Raw genomic sequence first — 23,471 nt, 5'->3', positions numbered from 1 at the left:
TCCATTTGACAAAGCTGTTTTGACGGCACACCACACCCATGCTATTTTAGTTAGTAGGATGTTCTGAAACTAGATATGGTAGGTGACTGGAAAAAAAGCTCCAAGTACTGACCCGTGCTGACCAATAGGGTAGCTGCTAGCCATATATGGCTACGGAGCACTTGAAATGTGGCTAGTGCAAACTGTGATGTGCTATAGGTCAAATGCTGACTAGATTTTGAAGACTTAGTATGAAAAAAAATTTAAATCTCACTAATGTCCAATTTAACCACATATGGAATATTTTGTATATATTGGGTTAAGCAAAATATATTCAAATTAATTTCACCTTTTTGTTTTTACTTTTAAATGTGGCTACCAGAAAATTATAAATTACACATGTGGTTTGCATCATATTTCTATAGGACAGCACTGTATGGACCAATGCCACAATATATCAGACTTGGGCCTTGGTTTTACAACTTGATTCCTATAAATAAAAATATAATGTGTACTTCCTACCCCAAAGTTGTCAGGAGAGTAGATTCAAATGACCTGTGTGTGAAATTGTCTTAAAAAATAAAGTACCATCACTTTTCTGGCCCAGATTCACCAGTTCATTCTAAAAGTATCAGATTTCACATTGCACAACCAAGTAGGTTAAAAAGGCTTCTCAGTTCTTACTATAGAATTACCAGGGCCACAGAACGCTCAAAAGTCTTTGTCTAGCCCATTACAGAAAACCCCCAGGGGAATCTTCCGGTACTCAAAAGTTCAAAGCACTCTTCACTGGAGAATCTGAGAGAGACGGAAGAAGGTCAGCTAGAGTCCCTCTAAGGATCCAACAAAGATGTGGCCCAACACATCTGGTTCACTGTATCCGCAGTTCCTTGAGATTCCTTGAGAGCATTTTACCTGTGCAGCCAAACCATCCTTCCTTTGCAGAAACCTGTAAACTCACACAGAATACACGCCTACACTAGGGAAAAAGTAACCGTGATTAGTTATGTCGTTTCTTCTTGAAAGCTAAACACATCTGTATTTCTTAGAAGTAAATGAAATCAAAGTCATTCTCATTCCAACTGGTAAAATATCTCTGAAAGAAAGAAAGTGATTTAATAGTTTCTAAAGAAATCTGCATTATCTCAGAATGTACAAACCTTGGTTAATTTGACTGTTAATCCTTTTTCTCACCAACTGTCAAAGGACAAACTGAAGCACCCCACTGATCTCACACCTACCCTAAAAACAGACTGTCATCATCTCCCTCCCTTACCCTACCTCCCCTTTGTCTACAGAGCAGGCATTGTCATTTCTTCTAAGAGCATCCAGCCAATTAAAACAAATTGCAAATACTGCTGAGTCAAGTTATGGCCTTTAAGGCTTGAACTCTAATTGGCTAACTCTTTATTAGAAACCACAATGGGTGAGTCAATGAGATGAAGGAAGAAAGGCTACAGAAAAGACTAGTGGGAAAGCACAAAAGAGACAAAATGTCTAAGTCACCATCTTGCCACTGAATGCAGAAACATTTTGAGCTTCCTCCCCTTCTTCTTTTATGTGGAGATAGTAACAGATTCAACAAAGTGAACAACTTACAAAGAAAAAAATACCAATAATAGAGCCCCAAGAGATCACTCTACCAGCATTCCACCAGCTTGCTGAACAGATCACTCCACCATGCCAGGCGCTGGTCTCCCATCCCCCTCACCCTCCACCATTTGTAATTTCAGCCCCACGGAAGAAATCAAGTGGAAGATAAGCAACCAGAGCTAGAAAGGTTACTGCTCTTCACTTCTACTTAGTGCTATCCTCTTAATAGAAACCAATCTAATTCCAACACCAATCTAACAATTACTCTAGAATATTAGATTTGTTTTCTTAAAAAACACAAGACAGATGAAAGACAGTAAGATAAGGCCTTAACCTCATTTCAATTAGACCATTTTTAATTACTTTTTGGGTTACATTAATAATTATTGTAGGGCTGGCCCCATGGCCGAGTGGTTAAGTTCGCGCGCTCCGCTGCAGGCGGCCCAGTGTTTCGTCAGTTCGAATCCTGGGCGCGGACATGGCACTGCTCATCAAGCCACGCTGAGGCAGCGTCCCACATGCCACAACTAGAAGGACCCACAGCTAGGAATATGCAACTATGTACCTGGGGGCTTTGGGGAGAAAAAGGAAAAAAATAAAATCTTTAAAAAAATAATAATAATAATAATAATTGTAAAGTTCATATCCATTGCTTGCTGGCCACCAAACGAACCAAAGAAAAAGCCACCAGTCTCAATTCCTGCCTTTATTTAATTATAGCTGATAATGATTTGTGTATGATAGAGGAAAGGTGGAAAAGAGGCTGCAAACAGGAGATTAAAATGAGATTGGAGTGGAAATATAAATTGACTCCACTCCTGAACATATGGCAAAACTGAGCTGTGCCGCATACCAAGCTCAGGCCTGCTCGCCTCTTCCACGAGGTATCTATTTTTGATCTGCAAATGCTCTTTCCCCTCTAGGTCTAGACAAACATGAATTCCTGTCTAGCACACCCTTCCCTATTACTCAATTAACATGCACTGTGCCATACACTGGGAATGAAATGAAAAATAAACAGACAATCCCTGACCTCATGAAAAGTATGGTCTGGTGAGGGAAAACAATTACAATAAAGGCACACTTGGTAAGTGTCAGAACATGCTCCAGTAGTGGGATGTGCCGGGAGCACAGGGGAAAGCTCACTTAATCAGATGCCAAGTATGAAGCTATTTCAACCATCTTAAGAGTTGCTGGTATAACCTGGACTATGAGTAGTGGCTGGAGGGATTCAAGCGACTAAGAAACTGACTAGATGTAAGCAGGTGAGAGAATAGGAAGTGTCAAGTAAGATACCCAGATTTCTGCATTGGCATTTTGGTGGCTGAAAATGCCATTTAACATGAGAGGGAATAGTGGTATGTAGACAGGTTCAATTGGAGGCGCCTGTGGGAAGTCTAAGCAGAGATGTTAAGTGGGTGGTTTGAAATTATGGGCAAAGCTTGGGAGACAGAGAGACTAGAAATAGACTAGAGGCTGTAAGGACATAAATGGTAACTGAAGCCATAAACTGAGGAATCTCAACATTTATGTACAAGGAAGAAACTGGGCCCATAACGGAAAATGAGGAAAAGCTTCTAGGTCTGGGTGGCTGGAAGGTAAGGGAGTCCTCACCTGCTGGCTTCTACCTTCTCCCCTGGCTCTGCTACTGTCCCCTGGAGTTAAGGCCCTATGGGCAACTCTTCACTGTCAAACCAACTGCAAGTGCCAAGTACATTTCTCATTCTCCACTTACCTATGCCCACTCCTCAATCTATTAAAATCTAGCTTTACTCTCACCATACAGAAACTGTGCTTCCTGTGGAACAGATAATGTCCTGAACGTTCTCAATAATCTCCTAATGGTGAGACTCACTGGCCTCACCTCTGGGACCCCCTGTCCTCTAGGTCTCCTGCATTCCCTATCACTCCCTACCGCTCACCTTCTGTCTACTATTAGATGCTGACGGTCCCCCGTGTCACATTTCACCTTCTCTTCTAGTCCTACCTGCTTTTCCTGGTTAACCTTACACGGATGCCACCTTTCAGCAGTGGTTCTCAATTCTGCACCACCCATCCTCGCCTCTCTCCTGAGAGCAGTCCTTTATTTAAATCCTCCTACTGGCTATTTTTCACCTCCATTCCCCTCAGACACCTCAAATGCAACCTGTCCAAACTTAAGCTCATTGTCGCCCTCTCTAAAACTTGCCCCTCTTTTCTTTATCCCTGTAGATTAGTGACATAACCATTCACTCAAGCCAGAAATCTTATTGCTTCTCTCCAACTTCTTCTTGCCATTCATTCAACTAACCAGATGTCAGATTCCACTGCAGCTCCCTCAAAGCAACTTTCCAGATCAAAGAGGAAGCCCAACACCACTCTGCTGTGTTTCAGCAGGGACTGCTTATGTCCAGGTCATCCCAGGTGGATTCCTGCCTTGGATCTATCTGTTCTCCCCGCCTGCAGAACTGCTGCAGAGCTCTGCGTCATTCTAGAGAATAATCTCAGCGCATATGCTCACTTCTTCCAGGCCTTGGCATGCTTCTCAGCGCCACTGCAGGGGGCGGGATAACTCGACAGACGTCTATCATCGCTCGTCTCCTACTACGCTGTTGGCATAGCCTTCAGATCTTCACCCACCCAAAGGGTGGTCAGCAGTGACATCATGGGAAATTTGTTAAAATGCAAAATCTCAGGCTTCACCTCACACTTTCTCATAAGAATGACTCCGGCACACATCAAAAGTTTGAGAAGTGCTGATTAAATGCTTTATATGCACTGAATTTCTCAACTCCCAAGCCACATCACACCCTTTCAGATCTCCAGGTCTTTGCAAAAGCTGTACCATCTGCTGGGAATGTCCTATCAAACCTTCTGCACCTTGCAAAGTCCTATAGTACTGTACGGGCACCTAGCACAGGCACAGTCCATAGTAGGCCATAAATATCTGAATGACTAGATCATTTAATCAATTAATTCAAGGATGAGCTCAGCTCGGGGCTTGCAGAATCTGAGGTACTAAAGTGCATTCAGGTGGAAGGTGAACGTTAGGCAGCTGGAAATATTGGCCCAGAATTCAAAGGAGAGGTGGGCTGAGCTGGCAATATTTTTAAGTCACTAGCAACTATTTGGACATTACAGAAATGGATAAATGAAGTCACCCAGGTTTAAGACGGAGTCTGAGAAGAGGACTATGAGCCAAATCACTGGGAAGCCTGACACTTAAAGGAGCTATTGTAGAAGACAGTGAAGAGCAGGTTAATAGGGTGGGAAAGAACCAAAATAGTTGTCAAGTTGCTCCAAGTGGGGCTGGCCCGTGGTGTAGCCGTTAAGTTCGGCACGTTTCACTTTCGCAGCCCAGGCTCTTGGGCTTCCCCACTTGTCAGCCACACTGTGGCCGCAACCCATGTACACAGTAGAGGAAGATTGGCACATAATGTTAGTTCAGGAATAATCTTCCTCAGCAAAAAAATTGAGCTCCAAAAAAGATAAATGGATTTGCCATATGGTTATTGTTACCTTTGTCAACAGAAGCAGGGGAGTGGAACAGAACAATGACATCAGATATAAAGCGGAAGCTTAACTTCTCTAGACTAACAACTGAATGAGACAAAGCTAATGGAATGATCCCTGCAAGGGACATCTTTATTGGACGAGAAGGGAAAGACAGACGCAACTGATAAAAGTTGTATCATATAAACAGCCCTAGTGGTAAAGAAGTTGAAAACTTTCAGCTACACAACATTTACTAACACTTGCTATCTACCCGGTGCCACAAGCTAACACTGGGACTAGAACAATGAACAATGCAGGTAATGCCCCTGCCCTCTGACCTGGTGCAATGAGATAAACTGAGTAATTGATGGACACCACTAAACAGATAGGGTAGGGAGTCAATGGAGGGTGGCATGCCTTGGAAGAGAAGCAAGCTTTGCTCTGATGGTTGGTATAATGGCAGGACTGTACATAGTAAGAGAGAGGTATATCGAGTGGATAAAGTTCACATCAAATAATCTTCATTTTTTTATGTAAAGGAAAAGACTCCAAGAAAGCAAAATGATAAACATTTCACTTTGTTCCTCAACAACTCCAAGACACTAGGATCCCCATTCTTAACACATAAAACACCTGATGCACACTGAGAAGACAGGTCTGCTGCCATCAAACGGCTAACAAGAGGCCAGGAGACCAGAATCACTGGCCAGCACTTTTTTAGTTCTGCTCATGTTGACAGCGTGAAAAACAGCAGCATCACAAACTCTGACAAGATCCCCAGGTGATGCTGATGCTTCTGGTCCATGGGCCACATTAGTTTACAACACCAGACAATGCCCTGGATCCTCGCATTCTCACAGTAGTGCCTGAAAGTATTCGACTAAGATCAAGACATGAAAGGGCTAATAATAAAAGCCTTCAGTACTTGGCATACAGTCAAACCAAGAGCAGGTTCTTTATAAATGACAGATAACTAGTGATAGAAATTTGGGATGTGATTAGAGGTAATCAGAGGAAAGTGGCTGCGGTAAGAGGTAGAATAGTACAGTGGTAAGACCAAGGATGAAGGAGCAAATCGGTGACCTCGGAAAGTTATAGTACCACTCTGTGCCTCAGTTTCCCCACTTGTACAACAGGCTTATCATAACACACACCCTCTAGGGTTGCTGGGTAAATTGAGTCAGTACACACAAAGCACGCAGAGCAGTGTCTGGCATTTAATAACCACTCAAGCAAGGCTTTAATTTTACTACTATTCCTACTGCTCTACTACTCCTCCCACTACTACTCGGAGTAGCATGACTTGTTATGTTGGCAAGAAAAACGCATCAAAAGGAGTTCCCCCAGCAACCCAGAGTATACCACAGAACTCTTTACAACACATATGGACAGATGGAGAAAGATCTACCACTGACAGCACTGCAATTTTTAATACGTAAGCCTCCGCCCCGTTTTGCGAATTGAGTTACCACTCAAGTTCACAGCAATGAGTTTCGAAAATGGCAACAAGTATCTAAAGAAATACTCCAAGCCATACATCAGTTACATAGTTTTTGAGTTGTGTCCTAAACTGGAATATTGGAATTACAAATAGTTTTCTTGCTTACCCGGCCAGGAGACAACTGTTCTTTAATGAGATGCTCACTGTAACCTAGTGTACACTTTATGAACAGAATGACTCTAGATGTATCAAAATATTCTTGATTGAGATGGTGCCTACCAAAGTGAGGCATCCAAAAAAAGTGAAATCCAGACAATTATCCAGATATCCCCAGAAAAAAAATTCCTCTACATAGTTTATGTTCTTCCACTTTTCTGCTTCGGATGTAAGCTAAAACATCTTTTTCCACAGACAACACAAATAATGCCTTCTCAACTTCAACTTCAGTTTAGTCTCTGACAAAACAAAGGTGGGAACCTGTCACGTAAACTGGTTACCAACCCTTCATCTTTTCCAGAAGCTCTACTTGGGAAATTTCAGCCAAATCTAAATGATATGTATCAAAAAGGTGGAGACAGTGCTATAGACTGAGATCGAAATTAGACTTGTTAATAGAATGTTGATCCCATGAGTAATGCTCACAGCTGTGGCATCCAACAATGGAATTAACATTTCCACAGGAAGCAGAGAGCCATCCCAACAGAAAGGACCACGCGATCCTGCTTTGGAGCACTTAAAAAAAAATTATCCTTCCGGAGGCTACAAGAAGTGTGCCTCCTAGGGTCCCACCTATGGACTTTTTTTTTCTTAATGAATCATATGGTTCCAAAATGCGACAAGTGCTTACTCTGACCAACAAGATCAGCTGGTTGAAACACTGACATGAAAACACATCAGTTTTGCTAAATGTCAAACGATTACGCCTTCTAATGGTCCACGCATTTTTCAAATGCCTTTTTTTCCCTCCCGAGAAAGGCGCAGTCGAAAAATGTACTCGGCAATTCCTTTAGGAATTACCCTGTACAAGTCAGCCTGTCTTATCTTCAAAATGAACCAACTCATTATAAACTCAAAACCGAGATTACTAATTACTCCTTTGCACTTTGCTCCGGGACTGCGGAAACCAATATCGCATTTTTGCAGGAACCTACTTTGGATTTTCCACGGTCTGCTCGATCGAGTTACCATCCAGTTAACAGCTCGTGCCTGGGCTCGCCTCCCCTACCCGATCAAGCTTGGACGATCCGAGGCACCGAAAACCTCAGTGTCCATTTAATCATGGCGTTTGTAATTCAGCCTCCCCGCCTGGACTGCTCGACACCTGAAAACTTGCCCGCCCAAGGCTTTTGAAATCGGGTAACCCTGCACAGACTCGACACCGCGGCGAACAAGGGAAAGGGCAAGGCAAATAAAGCAGAGCCCGCACGCGCGGCAAAGAATAGCCTGGGAGGGACGCCAGGCGCACCGGGCACGTCGCGCCCACCCACCCGCGCCCCGGGAGCCCCTCCACCAAAGCCCGCAGCCCGGGGCTCGCCCGCCCGCTCCGCCGACGCCCCCCGGACACCCCACGCCCCCGCAGGGGTCCCCTCGGAGGCGCTCCACCTTCCCGGCTGGCGCGCTCGGCCGCGCAAAACCAGCCGGGCGCAATCCCTGCCGCACCGCCACCCCCGCCGCAGCGCCCCCAAGGCGCGCCCGCCCCCTCCCCCACGCTCATTGTTCCCGGGTGGCCGCGGGCTGCCAGCGCCCCAGGGCTCCGCCCGCAATGGGGACCCTAGGGACCGCAATGCCTCCCACTCACCCGCGACTCCGCACAGGAGCACGAAGCGCAGCAGAAGCGCCATGGTGGCGGCCCGGCCGTGGGCGGCGATGGCAGGTAGGCGGCTCTCACCCGCGGTCTCAGTCACTCTCCGGCTCGCGCGCTCCCGACTGGCTGGCGGCGGCTGCACCTCGGCACCCGCGTCCACCCCGCCCTCGCTTGGCAGGTGAAACACGTCACTTCCGGCAGTGGTAGCCCCCGCGGCGCGCGCCGCTCCGCCAGGCGCGTGGGGTTGCCGTGGCAACCGAGCGCAGAGCGCCCGCTGCTCCCAGGAGGGTTCTGAGCAGGGAACTCCCGGCCGCAGCGCTCGGCTTGGGGGCGGTCGGCAGCAGCTCGCGGAAAGCGTGACCCGGGCTCCTCGCCTCCGTGTCTTTAGGCAAATCCACGTTTGTGCGCGGGCCACCCCTCTCCCCAGACTGAAACTGAACTGCAGTCGCGCCCGCCTGCCCCGGACCCTGGAGAGCGCTCATGCAGAGCGCCCGCCTGCACTCACCCCACCTTCGTCTCGAGGTACAGCGGGGTGCAGGCCCCCAGCCACGCGTCCCACCGCTGGCGATTTGCTGCTGCAGGGGCGGGGTCTCCCACCTAAGGCTCTGGAGGAAGGCAACCGGGCAGCCTCCAGGATTGGCTCCCATCTCATTGAGTCGGATGGCCTCATGTAGAAGGCTTGAGAAGGCTTTTCCCCATCTCCAGTAATGACTGAAACCCTAAAGTGCAGCTGCGGATTTGGGAAATACCTGGATTGGGTTTTCCCCCCTTGTATTTAAGGTTATTCTAGCCGTGAAATTGATCAATAAGACCAGCGAGCTTGAAAAGTGGGGCTAGGTAGGGGTGGTTAAAGGCCTGGGGGGAGGAGCTTAGGGGGCGGGGCATTAGGGATCTTGAATCGCCCGGTCAACTCTGCAGAGTCGCTTCTGCCTCCTGGGGCCCTCCATACTTGTTCTTGTGTGATTTTGCTGCTTGTTCTCCGTTGTTCTTTCTAGATAACGTTTATTTATAACTGCTGAGAGACGGGTGTTCCCGACAGTTCCGTGTCAGAGTGAATTAAAAGAGAGCGGTGTACAAGAGCGACAAATGTTGGAGAGGTTGTGGAGAAAAAGGAACCCTCATACACTGTTGGTGGGAATGCAAACTGGTACAGCCACTATGGAAAACAGTATGGAGATTTCTCAAAAAGTTAAAAATTGAAATACCCTATGACCCAGCCATCCCATTACTAGGTATCTATCCTAAGAACCTGAAATCAGAAATCCCAAGAGTCCCTTGCACCCCTATGTTCATCGCAGCATTATTTACAATAGCCAAGACGTGGAACCAACCTACATGCCCAGAAACTGATGACTGGATAAAGAAGATGTGGTATATATACACAATGGAATACTACTCAGCCATAAAAAAAGACAAAATTGGCCCATTCACAGCAACGTGGATGGACCTCGAGAGTATCATGTTAAGCGAAATAAGCCAGTCAGAGAAAGATGAACTCTATGTGACTCCACTCATAGGTGGAAGTTAGTATATTGACAAGGAGATCTGATCGGTGGTTACCAGGGAAAAGGGGGGGGTGGGGGGAGGGCACAAAGGGGGAAGTGGTGTACCCACAACATGACTAACAAAAATGTACAACTGAAATCTCACAAGGTTGTAATCTATCATAACATTAATAAAAAAATTTTAAAAAAATAGAGCTAAAAAAAAAAAGAGAGAGAGCAGTGTAGCGCAGTGGGTAAGCTCTCCGGCTCCGGGATGGGGCAGGAACTGGGCAAGTAGCTTAGAAACAGCACCTACTTCAGGGGTAGGTATGAAAATTAAATGAGATAATGCACAAAAAAGTGCTTGGCACCGTGCCTGGCACAAAGTAAGTGCTCAGTGAGGTGAAAGCTAACAAAAAATAATATTGGAAAATTATTATTATTTCTTAAGCCAGCAAAGAGAAAGTAAATCAGTTGTCAGGATGACTAAAATTGCGCGCCCGCGGTTTAGCCTTGTGGTTTACAGCCCTGGCTGCATAGTAGAATGATCTGGAGAACTTTTACACAATACCAACACCTGAGCCCCGACTCCGGCGATCCTGATGTAACTTGCCTCCCGTGGAGTCCTGGCTGATCTAAAGAGAATCCCGAGTAACTGCTGGGGCTTCCTATTAGTTAAGGAAACAGGAATCCTACTGGATGGAATTGAAGATATAAAATATTTGGAACTTAAATTTTTACTCATCACATTGTACTGTATGACATTAGAAAAGATTAAGCCCTGAAGTTGTTCATATCGATTTCAGACTGTTTTAAGAGAATGTTTCTAGTATTAATCAGTTCAAAGAAGCATTTGTTAGAAAGTTGCTACCCTGTCTCCTCCAGTAGACACGAAAATCACCCTTCTGGAGTCATCTCAGCCACTTCCTAGAGGAAATCTTAAGATGAAAAGGATTTTCATCTCAATCCTCTTTTTTTTTTTATAATCCTTACCTTTTGCCTCTGTCTGTGGTAGGCATTTTCATACCTATCAATCACTTCTTTTACTTGGAATATTTCTGGAAAGCCAAAAAGGCACATTATTCATGTCTTTCTTGGAAGCACAGCCCATAGTAGGTTCTCTGGTATTTGTTGAATTGAATATACTCAATTGATGTATTAATTAATATATTGACTGTATTAATAAAAAATATTTAAATATCCATGCAGTAACTCACAAATCATTACATCTTAATATATCTTTTTAGAATGTACTTTTAAAAATGTAAATTTTACAGAATTAATGTTATATACTTTTTTAGATTACTGAACACAAATTTTTCCAAATGTATTATCACTGAGATTAAGTAACTTTGAAAGGATCAGTCTATCTTATTTAGGGAACTATTGCTCTTTAAAAATTTATATTAAAAGGGCTGGCCCAGTGGTGTAGTGGTTAAGTTCCTTTGCTCTGCTTTGGTAACCCAGGGTTCAGATGTTCGGATCCCAGGCACGGACCTGTGCACCGCATGTCAAGCCATGCTGTGGCAGGTGTCCCACATTTAAAGTAGAGGAAGATGAGCACAGATGTTAGCCCAGGGCCAGTCTTCCTCAGCAGAAAGAGGAGGATTGGCCGCAGATGTTAGCTCAGAGCTGATCTTATCAAAAAAAAAATTACATTAAAGATGAGAAAAAAGGGAAAAAAGTTACATGAAGTCATCTTTAGACTTTTCTTTGTGACTACATTATTTCATATAAGCAATAGCTAAAATTACACAGTTACCTGAAACTTCTTAATGACACCTTAAAAAGCCTTTGTGGCTATTGTCAGCTTGGAAATTATGTCTCCTGGAAGCTATCCTGAGATGATCTCATTAATTCTGGAACGTACAAATTATTGATTGTTTGGTGTCCTCAAACCTAGCTAATAAGTAGTGCATAGCCATTAAATGAATTGCCCTGTCTTCATAAATCACCAAGCCCTCCCCGTTGTATAGCCTCTAAACCAGCAGAAAGGTGGTTCCTGGTCCATAGAGAAGGTGGTAATTATAGAGACATAAATAACTCTGTGGTTAACATAGCATCTGTCCTTACAAAGATTTCTTGGCAGTAATGGGTTTGTCAGCCCACCTACAGATTGTTAAAATTCTGTGACCACGTTCAGAGATTGACTTATACTTAAGAAGTAAAGGATTTTCACCTCTTTCCAGCCTAGAATATGAAGGCATGTGAAGCAAGAAACTTTCTTTCATATACAACACTGCTGATTTTTATATTTTCTGGAAAATGATTATGCTGTTCTTTTTATTGTTTTTGCTGAGGAAGATTTACCTTGATCTAACATCCGTGCCAATCTTCCTCTAATTTTTAGTATGTGGGCCACCAGCACAGTGTGGCCGCTAACGGAGCGGTATAGGTTGGCGCCCAGAAACAAGGCCCAGGCCGCTGAAGTAGAGCGCCCAAACTTAACCACTAGACCACCGGGGCTCGCCCTGTTAATGCTCTTCTTAATAAGAAATGAAGCTTCCTCATAAGTGTGTTCTGCTTAGCTTACCCAAATATTGATTTTATGGTTTAATACCATCCAAATCAACTATTTACTGCTAAGCAAATGAATTATAAATACATGCATTTTAAGGTTTATGACATCTATATAATATTTACGTCAACCCTTAGCCAGTGACCCAGAATTTTTTGTAAGATTCCTAATAATGCAGATTACAAAATGAGTCCACAAAAGTGCTAAGTTTATGCAGACCAAAACTGAGGATTTTATTGATGGCCTTTTTAAGTGTTCTCATCCAAGAATAATGTGTTTTGTCCAATTGCTTTCTTCTCATTGTTTTGGTCTCTGTCACTCCATACTAGTTGCTTTCCTTCAATTTCCACTGATTCATGGTTTTCTGCTCAAAAGTTAAAGGAGGGCAGAAAAAAGAAGCATATTGAAAGTTTTTGGCTTGTAGGTGATACTTTTCTATGGGGTCAATTTGAGGAGACACCCAGGAAAATTACTTTTATGGGGCCAGCCCTGTGGCGCAGCAAAGTTCATGCATTCTGCTTTTCCGCTGCCCAGGGTTCGCCGGTTCGGATCCCGGGTGCAGACATGGCACCGTCAAACCATGCCATGGTAGGCGTCCCACATATAAAGTGGAGGAAGGTGGGCACGGATGTTAGCTCAGGGCCAGGCTTCCTCAGCAAAAAGAGGAGGACTGGCAGTAGTTAGCTCAGGGCTAAGCATCCTCAAAAAAAAAAAAAAAAAAAAAATACTTTTAGAAAAGACCACTAATATCCAGCCTCAGCTTTCTGAAAGGATGGCTGGAAGAGTACTGGGGGCATCAACTTCAGTATATAAATCCCTGTATAGACAATACAGTCTCCCCACCGTAACCCTGCTTGATATCCTCTGTCCAAATGCCTTCTTTTTATGCACCGAGTCTTACACCGGCTCACCAAAGGGGTAAAGGTGGGATCTCAGTGTTTAACTTCTTTTTAAACTCACTTTGAACCAATTCCCCTGTTTTAGCCCCACCTTCATCCTACTCTTAAATGTGCCTGAAGCCACCAAATCCTCTTTGAAAGTTTACTTTGACCACAGCTGGCTTAGAAGTCAATTTTCTTGAGCGCGGAAAACTTTGACCCCTCTGCTTTCCAGTTTCCAAAGATTTGGTATTGTTATCTTCTGTCCTGTTGTCATTTTTCTTGTACCTGGAGGCCTTTTAAAAAAAGATCCAATCAAGTCTGAAGAGAATTAACATCTTTACTCTTCTCATGAATAATACAAGGGTCTTAGACTGATTTAACTCCTATCAAATCCCCCTCCTAATTTACATTGTAATCCAGTGTTTTTGTTCTGTCCCCCTTACAAATTATACATTGTCATTTAATTATATACCCAGTGTTTAAATAGAATTGTCTACATATCTTTGTTCACTCTTTCTTCTTGCATCTCACACCACTTCTAGGGTAATTTTCCTTCTTCCAGAAGTATGTCCTTTTTCAAATTCCTTTACTGAGTATCTCTTTAAGGTAAACTTGGTTTCTGTTTGTCTTAAAATATCTATCTTTAGTTTGCCCTCATTCTTAAAAGCTCCAGTTTTGGGTATATAATTTGGAGCTTACTGGTCTTTTCTGTCAATGCTTTCAAATACTATTCCACTATATTCTGGCTATCTTTGCCATTCTATTGGAATCAATCTAATAGTCCTTGTCATTAATCTGGCTGTTTTTAAGATCTTCTCTTTGATTTGTTGTTCCATTTCATTTCAATGTGTCTAGTTTGGGATTTCTTTTTATTTATCCAGCCATGGATTTCCTGAACCTGCAAGAATTCCTGTCATCCCTCAATTCTGGAAAAATCTCAATATTTAAATTCTTGTTGAATATTGGTTTTCCCACATTCTATTGTCGTCCTCTGAGACATCAATTACATGTATGTTACACTTTCTCATTCTACCCTTCACATCTTGTTCTCTTATATTTTTCATCTATTTGATATTCCAAGCTAAATTCCTGGGAATTTTTCAGTTTCATCAGCCAGTTAACAGCTTTGCTCTTCAGTTGTGTTGAATCTACTATTCAGTTCTTCGAATGAGTTTTAATTTATTTATATTTTTCATTTATAGATATTTAATCTTTTTTCATATCTGTTTGGTTTCTTATTCCCTACTTATACTTCCAAATTTCTCTTTTATTTCTTTAAACATATTAGACACACTTACTATATCTTATGTGTGGAGTAATTATGTGATATGAAATTTTTGCGTGTCATTGTTTTTTGTTGTGTGTGCAGATTCTTGCTTATGTTAGGCTTCTTTTTTCATGTTTTATGGTTATTTTTTCTTGTAAGCTCATGTTTGCAGAACTTTATCTGTATGAATTATTTGAGGTTTTTAAGTACTATCCTTGGAAGAGGGTTTGTATTAGCTTCTGCTGGGATCCTAGGGCACTGCCGATCCAGGAAAACTTCTAATAATTTTTGGCATTAAGTTTCTCAGGGAACACAGTTAATGTAAATTTGGATCAGAAAGCAGCATGAAGGCGGGCTTGTAGTTATAAATTCTCAGATGAGGTTCATCACTCTCATCTCTTCAATAGCCCTTTTAAATAAAGTAATACCCATGTGCTCTGTAGATTAGCTGCCTGGACAAATCAAAGCACATCTTCCTCTGTCGATAACCCTCCAGGATTTTCACTTCGTTTGCTCCATTCAGTTTGCTGAATCACTTGAAAAACATTATGTTTAGTTGCTTATGTGAGATTCTCTAGTGTCTGGGGAGAATAAATAGGTCCTGGTCAAGGATTTTCTCAGCAAGTTTTCCCCAAAATATCGAAGTTAGGGATTTCCAGGGCCACATTCTGACTTTCAGGGGCCCTAGGTATTTTGCTTTTGTGGACCCCTCCCACCATAAAAAATATTTAAAATGGTCTTTTACGACTGTGTTGGTATAGAGACAAATTTAAGCCAGGCTGGATCATATCGTTACTTCTTCTGACTTTAAAAGAAATGAAAACATTTTCACAGCCTCTGGATAAGTTGGCTCTGGGCATTGCTTATCTCTCCCTCTCTCTCTCCACCCCTAATATAAGCTCTTCTGCTGATACCAATAACATTAAAGATTTCCTTTGAAAGGGAAGGAAGGCGGTGAACTTACAAATTTCCCTCTCATCTCTGTCTCTATTTCACCTCTTTTGCCCAAACTCCCTGTCCTTATGGTGTCTTCACCTCCAGTCTCCTTTCTCTACTTTTCTTCTTAGGCCAAAACAATCCACAAAGTATTTTTTTGCCCTGTGCTAAAGATAAGAAAGAGATATTTACCTAGGAATAGAAGTCTGTTGATTGTTTTATTTAAGCTCTTCCTTCATCTCCACCCTTCTGTAGTTTGGATTTTGGCTTTGAGGTATTTTTGTTTGCTTGTTTGGGTGAAAAAACATCAGACTAAGAGAATAAACCAGGAGCTTATTTCCTCTTCCTGGGATTGTACACTAACTTTGGTGGTGACTTTTGGAACGAAAATTAAACTCTGAACTCTATCATGTCCTCGGGAAGAAAGAATTGCAGTGGCTGGTGTTTGTGACATACACCTGGGGCAGTTTGAGAATGGATGGCTTAATGTTTGCACAGTGCTCTGGGCATTTTAGATCAGAGATACTGTGCTTACCCAGCATTAAACACATTTAATTTATAACCGCATTATAAATTTAAATATTATAGAAGTGGATGGAGCCTCATATACTTTGTATCTTGCTGGTTTCTTTTTGGCTGGAGACAGCTTTCTGTCTGATAGGTAATAACAATGCTTTACATTTATAGGCCTTATAGTATCTTTCATCCAAGGAGTTCAAAGAACTCGGCAATTATGACTCATTGTTCCTTAAAATATCTCTACAAAACTCAACATGACACACACTGAGGTAAACTATAGGCAAAGAAACTAGAGTTATGGAGGCGTTAATGTGTTAACAAGGCATTTCAGGCCTCAGAGATGGAATTCAGATTAAGTCTCCCTTTCTTTGATTAGATGTTAACCAATAGCCTACATTCCTTCCCCATAAAGGCAAGGTCTCCCAGGGCTTCAGTTGTGTTTATGATAAAGATAATACTTCTTGACTATGAAGAGTTAAGCTCTCACCTACTTCTCGAAGCTCATCTCATATTCCCTGTCCCCTCTGTAGCTAAGCCACTTGCAGATGCTGTTCCCTCTGCCTAGAATACGTGGCCTTCTCAGGTGGATATCTCTTAGTTATCCTTCCCATTTCAGGTCAAGTGTCCCCTCCTAAGAGAATCCCTGATTAAGTCAAATTCCAGCATTATAGTTTCTCAAAGACACTTCTCTCTTAGAGCACTCGTCACAGTTGCATTTTTATACTTGCGTGTGTTAGTTGTTTGATTACCTGTCCCACTCACCCAACTGTAGGCTCCATGAGGGCAAGAAGCATGTCTGTTTTTCTTTACTGATGTAGCCCCAGCATCTAGTTTAGTGCTTAGTGCTAAATATGGATGCAAAATATATTTGCTGACTGAATTAATTTAGATTTTATGAAAAATGTTCTTTCAGAATTTGAAGCCAAATCCTGAAACTTCAACTTGGAATTATAATCAGGAAGAAGATGGTTGGCATTCTAAATTATTATTCTAACATATTTGAACAGGAAAATATGTAGAATACCTTAACAACTTCATTCAAACTGCAACTGTTAAAATTCTAGTAAAATGACAAGAGACAAATTAGGAAAATAGTGAAAGGAGGAGAGCTCAGAAAAACTGTGATTAAGGGGAGCTGCCACAATTTAATTCAAAATTTATCTCTGGTATTCAGAAATCTGAGATTAGACAGGAAAGCCAGTGGATTATTTCTGTAGCAGGAGTCCCCATTTGAACCCAAGAAGTGGACTTCTCTGTGTATTTCCCTTTGGCTCTTTGGCTTCCAGTCATCTTCACATGTTAATTTGAACGGTCAGGAGGGGCTCACTGTAGATTTTTCTAGGGCACCTGAAGAAGACTGAGAGAATACTGGATGCATTTGAGCTGTGTATTCCCTGGCCTTTTGAGGGCTCACATCTGAGACTTCTGGACAGTTGCTGCCAGCAAAAGCGTTAGATATTCTGACCCGTTGCTTAAATGTGACATAGAGTGGGCAAGAATCTTCTTCTGAAGTCAGGTTTTTTGATTTAGCAGAAAGAGCAATCTAAGTGTGCATGTGTGTGTGTGTGTGTATAGTGGTGTTTCTTTTTGTTTTAAACAGGGCCTGTCATGATCCTACCTGCGTTTTGGAAAGGAAACTCTAGAGGCAGTACAAAGGATCGATGTAAAGAGAGTAGGAAGGAGATCATTGAAGAAATTGTCACAGTTACAGTAAAAGCTGGTGGGGTGTGAACTTAACTTGGGGCAGTGAGAGGGGTTTGGGAGAAATTTCAGAGAAAGAACTAGCAGGACTTGAGGCCAGTTGGATTTGGGCAGTGGGAACAGGAAACAATCAAAGCCATCTCAGGTTCCTAGGTTTGGGCAATCAGTTCAAAAGGGTGCTATTAACTAAACAGGGACTAGAGGACAAGCAGGTTTAGTGGAGTATAAATGTCAGGTTTTTGGTGCCTGGGGATATCCAAGTGGAGACGCCAGAAAGAGAGACGACCTGGCTGGAGATGCAGATTTTGGAACCTAGATTACACTCCTTTGAGGAATTAGTTTGTTTTTTGTATTGGTTGTAAATTTCATAGCAGCCATGCTGCTAATGTGGTTAATTTCCCAAGGAAGCCCAATAACTCGTTTAGCCTAGTGTTCCTGATACAGCGTAATGAAATGTCATTCACAAGAGTTTCCGTGGGAACTTGCATTCACAGGGCCAACTCAGCACTCCAGTAAAGCAACTTCTCTTACGCAGACGCAGAATGGAGAGCTGACACTTCTTTGCCAAACCTTATTCTCTTCCAGGAACAATGGAGCATAGAATGGTAAAGGGCAAGTTGCATATATTATGATGTGGGACTAGTGTTGTTTGCAATTTTAGGGAGAAGGGACTACATTTGCATTTAAAGAAATGAGAGGGAGAATTGGCAGATCTTTCAGAAAAGGATAAGTGATCTATTATAGATCAATGCTGGTGCGAATGTGGTCGAAAGTGGGAGTGAAGGACTCTGTTTAGAGTTGAAAGAGTGAGTAGCAAGAATGGTGACTCAGAACAAAAGAAAGCCCTGGACCACAGATCCCAGGCACCTTTGGCGACCTTATTAATGAGTTTGGGGCGATATGAGCTGCAATATTGTGATTTATAAGAAATATATAAATTTGGTTATTCAGATGACTAAAATATATTTCTCCTATATATTTGGTCTTCATCCTCAGTTCCTGGCTCACTGCTCCCAAAACCCTTGGAGTTTCCTGAGTGATAAGAGCAATGGAAACATCTTTTGCTATAATGTTTGGTCTCTTGTTCCCACTTCCTGAAAACATTTCAGAGCCATAAATGTGAAATAGGTGTCTTGTTATTCATAACAAGCTCCTTTCCACTACACGGGTTTTATGTCAATGAGATGACTTGGAAATCCCTTAAACATGGGGACTGGTTGCCAGGGGAACCAACCATAAATAGAGGGATGGGACTAAAACCTCCAGGGAGAGGTTGAATCAATCACCAATGACCAGTGATTTAGTCAATCATGCCTATGTAATGAAGCCTTTATACAAATCCCAAAGGGTAGGGTTTGAAGAGCTTCCAGGTTGGTAAACCAGAACTCTTCCATGTCCCACTGTGCTGGGCCACAAACTCCACAAGAACAGAAGCTCCCTTTGTTTGGGACCTTGCCTTATGTATCTCTTCATCTGGCTGTTGATTCATATCCTTTAATATCCTTTGTAGTAAACCCATAATCTAGTGAGTAAATGGGTTTCCTGAGTTCTGTGAACTGCTCTAGCAAATTAATCAAACCCAAGGAGGGGATTGTGAAAACCTCTTATTTATAGCCAGTCAGTCAGAAGCACAGGTAACAACCTGAACTTGTGATTGGTGTCTGAAGTCCACTCTAGCAAATTAAAGGAACCCAAGGAGGGGGTCATTGGAACCTCCAGTCTATAGCCGGTTGGTCAGATAACCTGGGCTTCCCACTGGCCTCTTAAGTAGGGGTGGGGGAGGGGAGGTGTCTTGTAGGACTGAACCGTCAACCTGTGGATTCTGATGTGACCCTGTGGTAGATATTCTCAGAATTGAGTTAAATTTTAGGACACCCAGCTGGTGTCAGATAATTTCTTGGTGGTATGGGGACGCCCCCGTAACACACACATTGGAACTTGGGAGCAGAACCTTTATCTTCCATGCATTCTGCTAATCAGTAGCGAAGAAGAGAAGGAAGGTGAAGTGTAGGGGGGTGCCCAGGGGCAGTGGGAGTGGGCAGAGAAAGGCTATTCTTTGGACCACCAGGTGACCACTTGGCTAGGGCAGCCATTCAGAGGTATATTGGATATTTCTAATTTCCGATTGCTGGTAGCAAGAACATATTATCCCAATTCACAACTCAAGCTCTAAAGGACTAGAAAATGTGCAAATTGCTGGCAAAGGAGGAACTCCACTATTGTGTAGATGGGTGTGTTGTCACGGTCATCTTACCTGTCCCTCTTTTTATAGGTTTAAAAGTCAGTTAAGTATTTCTGATTTAAAAGCACTGGAAAGATTTAAGAAGTCTCCTTTATCATTAAAAAGTGTTCTTGTCACCGCTGAGCATTATGATTTTACTTCTATGTAAGCCTTATTGCGTATAAAAATAAACTTCAGATTTGGCAGAGACGCTGGGTGGGGATGGCAGATGACCCTTTGTAGAAACAAGAAAACTGAGGAAAGAACGTTTAAACATATTTAATATATATTTATTCAAAAAGTGTTTAGGTAGCTCCAATTTATAGCATTTTAGTTTTTGTGCTATTCCAATAGAGATCAAGTACACTCCAGCTTGACACAGTAGAAATACATTCAGTGCATATGTTGGACCCTGTTAACATGGCAGGAACTATCCAGACTGAACCCTGTAGATGTGTTCTTTATTCCAATATTATACGTCTCCCACTTGTTTGATAAGGGAAGAAATAGACTTCTGGTGAATAGTCTCAGCATATCCTGTATGGCTCTCAACAAATGGCAGTTGGCTTCCTGACTTTCTTTTTGTGTAGATGCTCTTTCATGCACTAAAATTGCTTAATGGACAGGAGAAGAATCAAATGGACAAACACTGGCAACTCAAATAGAAACTCAGATGACAACTCAAAGTGGATAATTAGATTTGGTCTGCAGAATCGCAAAAAGCCATCTGCCAAAAGACATGCTACAGATTCCAGGGGCCGACTTTGGAGAACGTTACTAAGGCTCCAGTTAACCTCTTAAGAAGAATGAGAGCCAAGTAAAGGCAGAAAGAAAGACGAGTCTCACTTCAAATCAAGAACAAATAAACCAAGTAGGTTGTAATCTTCAACAGAATGAGGAAATAAACATTTAGCCTCCTGACATCCTAGGTCAGCTCCTTTTTCATTCCTTTTATTTTTCCCCTCGGGGCCCAAAGGGCTGCTGAGAATTTTTAAGCAGTGATGCTGGGCATAGAGACCTAAAATATTAGGAAGAGTAAGATATTTTCTCCATAAGCTACCTCTAGTGTGGTATGAAGAGTAGTGAGGTTGAATACAAAGTAGGGCCTGTGTCACCATTACAGGAGGTATCAGTGAAACACAGGTAGGTTTCCAATGATAGGTTTTCTATATTCAAATGGATATAGAACTGGGCCCATTTAGCAGGCAGTCTGATTTTCTTATTGCTTGGTTAGAATATAGATGACCTGAGTCATAGCCAGAACGGATTGTCTCTACGGAAACCACTGGGGTAATGGTTTGACTGGGCTGACTCTGAGATACAGATTTGACTGCAGGTTTCTATTCAGAGGGTGATCTCAGTAAGCACAAGTAGTGAAATGGGGAAGTGAGACAACCACAGAAGAAAGTCAATAGAAGGCATGTTGATGAGCAGACTGACTGTGGATAATGAGTCAATCCCAATGGGAGATCCCGGAAGATTATGTAGAGTAAGTCTTGGAGTTGTCCCATCCGAGGGGTGAGGAGCTTGGGTGTTTATTCACCAAGTCCCATCTGTCAATGGCTAAAGGCTGCTCCTGGGGACATTAACTCCCCAGCATTCCCCATCTGTCCTTTAGGGGTCTAGCACCTCCTGCAGTTGGAGAAAGGCCTCTAGCAGGCAGGCAGGCAGGCAGTGGTTCTCACCCATAGGAAGTATGGGAACAGTAAATGCTGAGTGAATACAGGCCAGGCACCTACAGCATCTGCTACATGGTTCCTAAGGTTTTTTTGGTGGTTATCAATCACTTGGAGAATTTGATTCAAGTTATGAACCCTCGCTAGAAAAAATAATAAATGCATATATGCATGTGATTTTGCATTCAATGTATGGGGATTTAAAAGTTCACCTGAAGTGTCGAAGAGTCTCTGTCCTTAGGAATTTTTGTTGATCTATAGGAAATTTTTACATTGTCTCAGCTTCCTGTAAGGTGAATACAGGGTGATTGGGTTCAGCTAGGGAATTATCAATCTTGGACAGCCTTGTGGAAGAAAGCATTCTGAGACATGAATGATAGACTCCATAGTTTTATTGAAACACCATGTTCTTGATGGAGGAATGGATGGCATTATTAGCAGCACTCAGAGATATGAAGGAGGGAGGGAGACCCAGGTGTTTTGGGAGCAGGTATAACTAAGACATCATTGTAAGTGTTATACTGGAGAGATACCTAGAGACGAAGAATAGTATTGCTGTAGACTGAATGTTTGTGTTCCCCCAAAATTCATCTGTTGAAACCCTAACCCCCAATGTGATGGCATTAGGAGGTGGGGCATTGGGAGGTGATTAGGTCACAGGAGTTGAGCCCTCATGAATGGGATTAGTGCCTCTATGAAGGGAACCACAGAGAGCTCTTTAGCCTCTTGCACCATGTGAAGATGCAGTGAGAAGGCCATCTATGAACTACGAAGCTAACCCTCCCCAGACAGCTGAATCTGCTGGTGCTTCATCTTGGACTCCCCAAACTCCAGAACTGTGAGAAATAAAGGTCTGTTGATGAAGCCACCCAGTCTACTTTATTTTTGTTGTAGCAGCCCAAACAGACTGACATGAGTCTCTTCCCAATTTGGGTGAATTGTGACCCTTGATTTGATTCTGGTAAGATCATCTAAAATTTCTATAGGAACAGCATAGTAATCTGTCTTATTTTACATTTTGTTTGTTTATTGAATGGGTAATGTAATTATATGGCTTTAACTTCAGTAGCTATAAAAGGATATAAAAATAAAATATTTTCCCTTAGGCCCTGTCAGTCATCTAGAATTACTCCAGAAGCAGTAATTGTTAGCTTCTGGCATAGTAGTATGGATGGCTATGGGAGGGACTTTCCTAGTACCTAGGAAAATGAACTATTATTGAAACAGTATCCACAATTGCTATGATGTCATCATTACCTTGGAACAAAGGCAACATCATCAAACCAGTAAATACAGTCCCCCATGCCTGCTCCAGGTTATGAAGGAGGCTTTTGGGTTTACTGGTAAGATTTCTGGCATGGCACAGACTTTGCGTATTGTGACGTGCAAACTTTCTCTCATTGTGGCAGGTCAGGAATCGCTGGATATCTCTTGTGGGTGGGTTATGTCTTGAAGAATGCCTGGTGACCCACTGGTGGAGAAGTGGCGTGAAGTTCCTGGGTTATCATACACCCTGGGGGACTCAACAGGCAACAGTCTGGTTCACTGTCAAGATGGAGCCTTTCTCTTAAATGGGAGCTGGTCAGTGTAGATACTGTAAAACAACTCTTAAAGACGTAAGAATTCTGTGTTTTTGTTTTCCAAGGGGACCTGCTGATCCAAAGGAGAGTAAGTGGTGGCAACATGTTTGACCTACATGGTTCTCATGTGATGCCTGAGCAACTGGGGATGAGTGTTGGGGAACAGGAACTGTGGCTTATGGGCCAGAAGCTCCAATTTTCAGGTGCCAGGAATATAGGTGTTCCAGAAAATTAAGCTGGAAATTACCGGAATCATTCCTATTTCTCAAGTAATTTGAATAAATAAATTATGGCCAAAAAAAGAAAAAAAAAGGAGGAGCAATTGTCCATGATTCAGGTTCTTGATCATCTGCCTGTGCTTGTGGTTTCAGTTGTATGCTGTTTTAGCCACAGACTG

General features: G+C 42.6%; 1 protein-coding gene across 2 annotated transcripts in view; it reads right to left on the bottom strand.

Moving 5' to 3' along the window:
• CXADR (CXADR Ig-like cell adhesion molecule) overlaps positions 1-9,155 on the bottom strand; it is a 57,544-nt gene extending 48,389 nt beyond the window's left edge. Inside the window, exon 1 of one of the 2 annotated variants that reach the window (XM_070597596.1) lies at positions 8,286-9,155. In XM_070597596.1, the coding sequence (XP_070453697.1) occupies positions 8,286-8,328 (43 nt within the window). In that variant the 5' untranslated portion in view covers positions 8,329-9,155. The remainder of the gene's footprint in view (positions 1-8,285) is intronic. The other variant, XM_070597597.1, reaches the window with a different exon arrangement.
• Positions 9,156-23,471: the final 14,316 nt, after the last annotated feature.

The sequence above is a fragment of the Equus przewalskii genome, chromosome 27 (genome assembly GCF_037783145.1).
Source record: "Equus przewalskii isolate Varuska chromosome 27, EquPr2, whole genome shotgun sequence".
NCBI lineage: Eukaryota > Metazoa > Chordata > Mammalia > Perissodactyla > Equidae > Equus > Equus przewalskii.
Note: the sequence above shows the minus strand (reverse complement) of the source record. Positions and strands in the feature narration are given on the sequence as shown.